The 8,877-nt window shown below is 41.4% G+C and overlaps 1 protein-coding gene across 1 annotated transcript; it reads right to left on the bottom strand.

Annotated features, from left to right (window-relative positions):
* Positions 1-1,462: 1,462 nt before the first annotated feature.
* LOC107392162 (protein yippee-like 5) lies at positions 1,463-3,857 on the bottom strand. The gene is made up of 3 exons (XM_015969788.3): positions 3,694-3,857; positions 2,316-2,488; positions 1,463-2,201 (listed from the first exon to the last, which is right to left on the bottom strand). The coding sequence occupies exons 2-3, from the start codon at positions 2,454-2,456 to the stop codon at positions 1,977-1,979; spliced, it is 366 nt and encodes a 121-aa protein (XP_015825274.1). The 5' UTR covers positions 2,457-2,488; positions 3,694-3,857; the 3' UTR covers positions 1,463-1,976.
* Between the last annotated feature and the right edge of the window lie 5,020 nt (positions 3,858-8,877).

The following is an 8,877-nucleotide window of genomic DNA, read 5'->3' as shown; positions in this document are numbered from 1 at the left end:
CTACTTTGGATTATAAAGTAGCACACTAGAGAAAAAAACCTATTTATCCTTTGGTCATACCAAGTCATAAATGCATCGATATTCTCCATGCATAAATGCCTTCAGTCTCTAAAATCACAAATCTGCAGCCAGGTGAGTCTGTGTGAGCTAAGTTTAGCCCTGGATGCCTCCAGGAGTGACTGCAGAAGAGCAGACCTGTTGTTGGTTCCTCCAGTCTCTCACACACCATCAAAGAAGGCTGCCAGCAGCATTAGAGCTATAAATAACCCCAGCAGCTCCGCAATATTAGTGGGCGGATTAGGAGTGAGTCGTCGTTTCCTATTTTTAAACCAAAAATAAAAGTGGAATCAAACCTCTTCTTGGTGGATGATTCTCTTAGTGCAGAGTTAGGAATTAAAAGTGGGACTTTGCTGTAATTTTGTCCATTTCTGTGTTTGGTTTCATGTTGAATTTTTGATTTTTAGCTTCCTAAAGGCACATAAAGCAGGTTGATGTCAGAAGCGGGCAAATGGTTCTGCATCAGCAACAATCTTCAGTAGGAATCTTGAGCTTGTTTCTTAGGATTCTGCTGCCACCTACAGGTTTTAGCTTCAGGGAAACAGTTAAGTAAATAAAAAAATACTATTTATTGTCAGCAAGACTGCGTCTTTATTTAGAAATCACATCAGAACATATCTTCCTGAAGTCGTAGAAGAAACAACGTTCATGTGGAGAAATAAAAACATTTAGCTTTTAAATAAAATGCTAATTAAAAAAAAAAAGAAACATTGACTGTACACTTACTGTGAAACACAAACATCAATGTTTTGTTTTGTTTTTCTTGTAGAAACAACTTTACACGACTAAAGCTTTTTGGTAAAGCCTCCCATGCATTCACACACTGAGCTGTGATGCAAAACAAATCCAGAATTTCTCCCAATCTCATACAAAATGCTTATTTTCTCAGTTTGCTTGTATAAAAACAGCTTTTCTGGATATTCTAAAGGACTAAAGCGCCTGGCTTTGAATTTTATGAATCAGGTCATCTGATGACAAAACACGCCTCCAGCCACATTTTACATAAAGAGGGTAGATCACCTCGCTGGGCGAAGTCACCAACATGACAGAACATCTGCAGCCATTTGAATGAAGAACACCATTTACAGCCTGGTAAATATTTAGCTTTGCAGCCGTTTCTCTGGAGTTAAAGCAACTTTTAAATGTGATCCATTCTTTAGTAATCGCAGTGGGTGGGACAGAAGACACACATGGATGGTAACGGCGGTCTCCTGCATGGTTACGGGACAACAAAGCCACTTCCTGAACATTTTAAATATGTTGCATCAATAAAAATATTCACACATGAGCAAGACTTAAAGAAACAACTCAATCACTGTCCAGGACTACAACGAATAATCAAATATGACATCATTCTGTGCGGTCCTCTGTGCAGCTTTTGAATGAAAGCAGATTTTTTTTTTCAAACAGTACTACGATCATTAAAATCTAAAAGCTAAGAAAGGGTAAAGAACAAAAAACGATGGAGCGGTCTGCCAGCGACAAACACGCCAAGACGAAGTTCACGAGCACAGTTTCCAATAAATGAAAGGTGAGGTTTATTTAAGGATGCTTTGTAGGGGAGGCTGGTTGTTAAGATGTGTGACGCCCCTCATGAAGGGGTTACCATGAGTGTGTGTAGTGTGCAGGGGTGATGAAAACTCTGTGCGAGTGAAGGTACAGCTGCCTGGTGATGCTCACAGCTGTGCTGGGTGATGCAGACATTAGGGACTATTTTGGGGGAAGCCTATTCAGCAAGACCAGATCCAGCACATTTCTTTTTTCTTTGATCACCTGTCTAAAGTCACAAGCTGAAGACACAGGAAAGAGTGAGGATGGAAGTCAGAGCTTCACTGGCCACTAAGTCTGTAGGTGGTGTTGCGCAATGCAGAAGCAGGGTTAAAGGAGAGAGGAGAAGAGTGGACAATAAGACCCAGAGCTCACGAGTTGTCAGAGGGGACATGCTCCTCAAAGCCCTCACTCTCTCTGACCAGCGCTCGCTCCAGGATCACACGTCCCTCTTTGTAACGCTGACTATCCTCTGTAGCAAACTCGTAGATCCAACCCAGCTTGCTGTTGCAGTTCTTGCAGCTGACATCTCTCACCATGTGCCTGCCAGTAAGCATCACTCTGTCCTGGACTTCGCTGTACTGCAGGTTCACCACCTGTGGCACGGAGACAGAACACAATTTCTGAAGCTCAGAACAAAAATACTAGTATGCTGTAGGCATACAGAGTACACGTCACAGCTGGTGTGTTCACGCTTCATTTCACCGTACCTTATTGAAGAGGAAAGCTCTGCCCGTGGCTCCTGTGAAGCGTGTGGAGATGAGCTCAGAGCGATTAGTCAGGATGGTGTCGCAGTTGGCACACGAGAAGAGGCGTGTTCCTCCAATGTGGTCGAGGAAAATACGTCCCATTGTGCAGTCGTGGAGTTACAGGACTTTCACCTCTACCAACAAGGAGAAGAAGGCAACACATACTAAATAGTCCCAGCTTCTGTTGCTATTTTTTGCATTTCACCTTCATTTGCATCCCTTATTTTACTTTTGTGTGGATTAGAGAACAAAGCCCAGTGAGAAAGTGGCAGATTTTAAGTAAAACATCTTGCTTTGTTTTAGAAATTATTCATTTTAATCTTAAAAAAAAATACTTCTGATCCTTTCAGGTGTTTCATGGATGCAGGGCTCCATGATTTAGCTTAAATGTATAGAATATTCTGATAATTAGAGATCAGATTGACTGTCCTTTTGTTTTAATTTCCAATGTTAATGTTTTGTTACTCTTCTTGTCGGCTAATTTATTAGTATGTCTGTTCTTTTACATATTTTATATTTTGTTTATAAAGGAATGTTATAACAGATCCTATTTTATTTTTTGCTTGTTAGGATATTTTATCAAAGTGAAAGAAGCTCAATGAGTGCAAGTCAGATTTTCCAAACAACATGTGGAATTTTACTAAAAAAAACTGCAAATATTTTATATTTTCTTGTTTTATTATTCCTTTATTTTATCTTTTATATATATATATATATGAGTTACAAAACTTTAAAAATGATATATATATATATATATATATATATATATATATATATATATATATATATATATATATATATATGAGTTACAAAACTTTAAAATGAACCTTAAATATACAAGACCTCTCTCAAATAACGGAACCCAATAACGAAAATGATAAATAAGCTTAAAAATATTGGAATAAATAAAAAAACGAGTTGGTGTGGAGTCGAAAAAGACAAAAAAAAACATTTAATCATTTTCTAAATATAAGCTGATTTGTTGCACAGTGGCTAAAATGAGCTGTTGCTACCTGTTCCTGGAGCATTCATTAATTTTTGGACCTTACATTGATTTGTATCAAGAGCTCCGTGTTCTGGCGTGACCACAGAGGGGGCTCTGAACATTGTTTAATATAAATGACACAACTAAAAGCACCGAAGTAACCACTTTTAAATAAGAAGTGTGTATAAATGTAAATAAGACACATGCTGGTTGTTAGACTGACTCCGAATTGAGTCAAAAAGGAAGATAAACAAACGTCGTATTAGCATCTTGGCTAACAGCGACAACAGGCTAAGAGCAAAAGAAAGGAAACAAAAACGTTAATTTCAGGAAAACCCTTTACGAAGCGCCTACCTTTATAAAAAAGGTTTAAACAAATCAGGACAGTTCCTCCAGCCGCGGTGTCACGGACGTTTTAACCGTATTTTAGGAGTAAATCGCTTGTTTTGTCTGTCGTCGTCGTGGCTTTGTTTTCCTTTTTCAGCTGTTCCTGACTGCGCTGTGCTTCCAGCTAGTATCAACATCCGGTTGTGACGTAACAGCCTCCGCAGCAGCATGGCAGCATTCCTTTTGTCATTCACATTTTTGCTCTTAAAGATAATTTAAGCTTGACTTAACTTTACTGATCCCATTGGAACAATGATTGTCTGGCAGCTCCTCCATCCAGCACTTGCATGAAAGATTTGCTGATAACAGAGCAGACGCCCTCTGGCGGCCATAAGGTAAAACTAAATCTTCTGTAGATTTAGACTAGAGGGATTAACTTATAGATTCAATTAAGTTATTAATAAGTAATATAAAATAAATATATCTAGGTACTAGATTTTACCAGCATACATTAGTAGTTTATAATTAAATATGTCAGATATAGTTATGTTTTGTTCTGGTGTATCAGGAGCCTAGCTCCATGTCTCCTACAGCTGCTGGAAACTCTGAAGATTTTCACAGATTCTTTGTTGATAAAGCATCAGGCATTAGAGCAGCTATTTCTGGTAACTCTGTTGACCCGGTTCCAGTTCCTCCATCACCACCCACCCTGAGCTCCCTCAATACTGTTTCATATTCTGAGCTGAGTAAGCTTGTTGCGAGGCAGAAGCCATCTGGCTCTCCACTTGACGTTCTGCCGCTTCGTCTCTGGAAGGCTGCCTTTCCGTGCCTTGGCCCTTCACTTGGTCAGATTATCAATGGGAGCCTCAGCACAGGTGTGGTCCCAGCTGCTTTGAAAGCAGCAGTTATTCGGCCGACCCTGAAGAAACCTGGTGCTGATGTCTGTGATCGAAAATTACAGGCCTATCTCTACCCTGCCTTTTACATCAAAACTGCTTGAGAAAGTCATTCATCAGCAGCTGGTCTCACATTTAGCTGACTCTGATCTGTTTGAGGTTTTCCAATCAGGGTTCAGGTCTGGCCATAGCACAGAGTCTGCTCTACTGAGGGTCCTAAATGACATCTATCTATCACTAGATCAGGGAACATCAGTGGTGCTTCTGTTGTTAGACCTGACGGCAGCCTTCGACACAGCTGACCATGCAATTCTACTCGATCGCTTGGAACGATGGGTTGGGATCAAAGGGTAAGCTCTGGATTGGTTTAGATCGTATCTCCACAACAGGACATTCTGTGTTAAACTGGGTGATGTTTTTTCTTCTTGGGAGGGGCTCCGCTGGGGGGTCCCGCAGGGGTCGATCCTTGGTCCTCTTTTGTTTGCCATTTATCTGCTACCTCTGGGGTCAATCTTTTGTAAACATGGCCTATCATTCCATCTCTATGCTGACGATTGCCAGATTTACTCTCCGTTGTGTCAGGAGAAAGGTCACACTATCCAGTCCTTTGTGTCCTGTATTAATGAGGTGAAGTCTTGGCTAATGGCCAACGTTCTGCATCTGAATGAGGGAAAGACAGAGCTCATTGTTTTTCACCCCAACAGCAGGAATGTGGATCGTTATGTTGATCTTGGGCCTCTTTCTCCCTACTCAAAACCAGTTGTTACCAGTTTGGGGGTGAAAATTGATGCAGGACTTAAATTTGATGCTCACATCAACTCTGTGATCCAGTCCAGTTTCTTTCACCTGAGATGCCTTGCAAAAATCAAGCCCATGCTGTCAAGAGCCCACCTGGAGCGGGTACTCCATGCTTTTGTAATTTCTAGGCTTGATTACTGCAGCTCTCTATATGCAGGGTTGTGTTAGTCATCACTGCGTCGCCTACAGGTTGTGCAGAACAGCGCAGCCAGGTTCCTGACTGGGACCAGGAAACGGGACCACATCAGTCCGGTTCTGGCCTCCCTGCACTGGCTTCCGGTTTGCTATCGTTCACACTTCAGACTCCTCGTCTTTGTTTTTAATTTCTTCCAGGGTGGTGCTCCCCCCTATCTGGCCACACTCCTGAACAGACACTCCCCATCACACGCTCTGCGCTCCTCTGACCAAGGCCTGCTCGTTGTCCCTCGTTCTAGGTGTCGTACTCGCGGAGACCGGGCTTTCTCAGTCCTAGCACCGTCACAATGGAACCAGTTGCCATCCTCAGTTAGGCTGTCCCCATCTCTGCCAGTCTTCAAGAGCCGCCTAAAAACACACCTCCTCCGCTTGGCGTTCCCTGAATGTATTTGAGTTAGGCCGTCATTTATGTTGATTTTATCTCACAGTTTTCATTGGTTCAATTTTCCCTTGTTTCACACATTTGTCTTCTACTAGAATGTTTCACCTTTTTTGCAATTTGTAATCTGTAATTTGAATTGCTTTAATTTTCTGATTTATTCACTTTATTTGACTTTGTACTGTACCATGTTCAGCGCCTTGGGCTTCCTGACAGGGTTGCGGAAGGCGCTTTATAAATAAAGCTTTCATTTGATTTGATTTGATAGTTATTGGTTCAAAGACTAATAAATACCCATCCATCCATTTATTCATTTTCATCTGCTTGTCCAGAGTTAGGTCCTGAGGGCAACAGCCTAAGCAGAGAGGCCCAGACTTAGGCCTGCTGTTCCGGGGGAATCCCAAGGCTTTCCCTGGGAAGCTGAGAAATATAGTCCCTCCAGCGTGTCCTAGGTTTTCCTTTAGGTCTCCTCCCAGTTTTACGTGCCCAGAAAACCTCAACACGAAGGCATCCAGGAGGCATCCCAGTCAGATGCCTGTGCTAGCTCAACTGGCTCCCCTCAGTGTGAAGGAGCAGTGGATCTACTCTGAGCCCCTCCACTCTGGGCAGGACCTCATCCCTGACCTGGAGAAGGCAGGGATGCAGATTTTACATTAAAGCAGTCTACTCTATAGTTTGAGGCAAAAATCATCCAAGCACTCATTATTATTATTATCCCACAACTAACTTTTTTTAACCATTACTTTTTCCTTCCCAAACACACGTCAGCAAATACAACAGCACAAAAAATTGTTGCTTCACCTAGTAAAGCAATTGGAGTTAATTTTGTCTCTTTCCTGCAGACACAAAGTACCAGAAATGAAAAAGCTTTATTTATATATTTATTTTTTACTTTATGCAACATGTCGTGATGGAGTGTACTGTAAATGTTTTGCTTCTTGATAGAAATCTGATAACTTTACAGCGATTCCAAGGGTCAGGCTATCTGCAGTTAATCTAAGGACAAACTCATAAAGCTTATAGTGATCTACTCGTGTCTCCAGACATCTCCAAAAGTTAAATCATTCTATTTCTACTGGATTGCAGCCTGTAATGTATTAAAAACCTATCCATGAATTACATGATTCCTGTCTTTAAATGTGATGGTAATTTTAGATTTTGCTAATCATAAATTTGCTGACATTTTTCGTTTGCCTTAGCATTAAAGCCACTTCTTGAATGCACTGTGATCAGCTGATTATCAGTTCCTGTCCTGTAGCTGAAGAGGTGTACCTAATAAAGCGGACAGAGCATTTATAAAGCCTGTTTCAAAAGCGCCACAAGTACAAATTCAGAGTGGTTCTAAAGGGAAATGTGCTTATTTTCTCTAAACGTTATGTCATCCCAGTGAGATCCTTAGGTTTTCAAGTATCTAGATGTGGCGAAGGCAGCTTGCAGAAGAATTTGAATGTGGATAAAAGACGAAAACAAATCCCAGTGAGTCTGAAAGTAGCATCAGACTGGTATAAGTACTTTAGAAGCTGCTGATCTACTGGGATTTTCACCCACAACCATCTCTATGGTGCACAGAGAAAGGTCTGAAAGAGTTCATATCTACTGAGTTGATAAAATTGTCTTGTTCATGTCAGAGGTCAGAGGATAACTGACAGACTGGTTCTATGTAATAGAGCAGAACAGCATCTCGTAACCACAACATGATGAACCTTGAAGCAGATGGACTCCAGCAGCAGAAGACCACACCAAGTGTCCCTCTTGTCTTCTAAGAACAGGAAACCGAGGCTATAATTCACACAGGATCACCAAAACTGGACCATAAGAGACTGGATAAACACTTCCTGGTTTGATCAATCTGGATTTCAGCTGCAACATCCAGATAATCAGGTCAGAATTTGGTGTCACCAACAAGAAATCGTGAATCCATCCACCCTTGTATCAATGCTTCAGGCCACTGCTGGTGTAATAGGGGTGAGGGAGATGTTCTTGTCCCCCTTTGACCCCACCTGAGCACCATGTCCATCCCTTCATAACCACATGGACCCATCTCCTGATGGCAGCAGGAAAAACGCACCAGGTCACAAAGCTCAGATCATCTCTAACTGGTTTACTGGACATGATGAGTTCACTGGACTCCAATAACCTTCACAATCACCAGATCTCAAGAATCCAAAAGGGTTCAAATGAAGGCAACTGGATTTCTTCGGTTACTTGAAGACATTTCGCTTCTCATTCGAGGAGCTTTGTCAATTCTGAGAGTCAAGTTTATAAACTGTAGCTGTCTATTGTTATTAATCCTACACTTTGGGAATATGAGAGGACATCAAGGAAGCTGGTTGACTACAGAAACCACCTCTGCTTCAACTTGAGATGTCGACAACAGCGTCTCCTTCCAAAGAGCTTGAGACTTAAAAGGCACAACAACAGCTGCTAAATGAACGGATTCCAGTCAGAACTGACAGAGCTCCTCGGATGAGAAACGAAACGTCTTCAAGAAACCAAAGAAGTCCAGTTGCCTTCATTTGAACCCTTTGGATTACCAGGACCTGGATGACTGAGAACCGCCACCAGCACCAGATCTCAAGCTTTGTAACAATCCTAACTTATTAAAACACGTTCACTAGCCGATTTCTTCTGAAATGGAGATTGTCCACCAGAATGAGTTGGATCACGGCGATATGAGGGAAAAAACACTTGACGCGCCATTAAATCCCTTTTTGTTCCTTGAAAGGATGGTTATGTGAACTCTTATGTATATGTTGATATTATCTGAAGGCTTTTCAGCATTTTTCAGCATAAATCTTAAAATAAAACCAACCAAACTCTCTGGAATGTTTCTTCTAGAAAGTACATTACACAACATGCATCACTCTGATGGCCATAAACATTTCAACGTTTCTTAACATCTCACCGACGTCAAAACGTGTCTGTTTATTGTACGTCTGTATA

This window comes from Nothobranchius furzeri, chromosome 18 (genome assembly GCF_043380555.1).
Source record: "Nothobranchius furzeri strain GRZ-AD chromosome 18, NfurGRZ-RIMD1, whole genome shotgun sequence".
Taxonomy (NCBI): Eukaryota; Metazoa; Chordata; class Actinopteri; order Cyprinodontiformes; family Nothobranchiidae; genus Nothobranchius; species Nothobranchius furzeri.
The sequence above is the reverse complement of the archived record's forward strand: the minus strand, read 5'-3'. Positions and strand labels throughout refer to the sequence as shown.

Excerpts from the sequence above, each read along its gene's own strand:
- LOC107392162 (XM_015969788.3), bottom strand. The coding sequence starts at position 2,456 with ATGGGACGTATTTTCCTCGACCACATTGGAGGAACACGCCTCTTCTCG. Across the intron at positions 2,202-2,315 it reads GAGCTTTCCTCTTCAATAAG|GTGGTGAACCTGCAGTACAG; the intron begins GTACGGTGAAAT and ends TCCGTGCCACAG.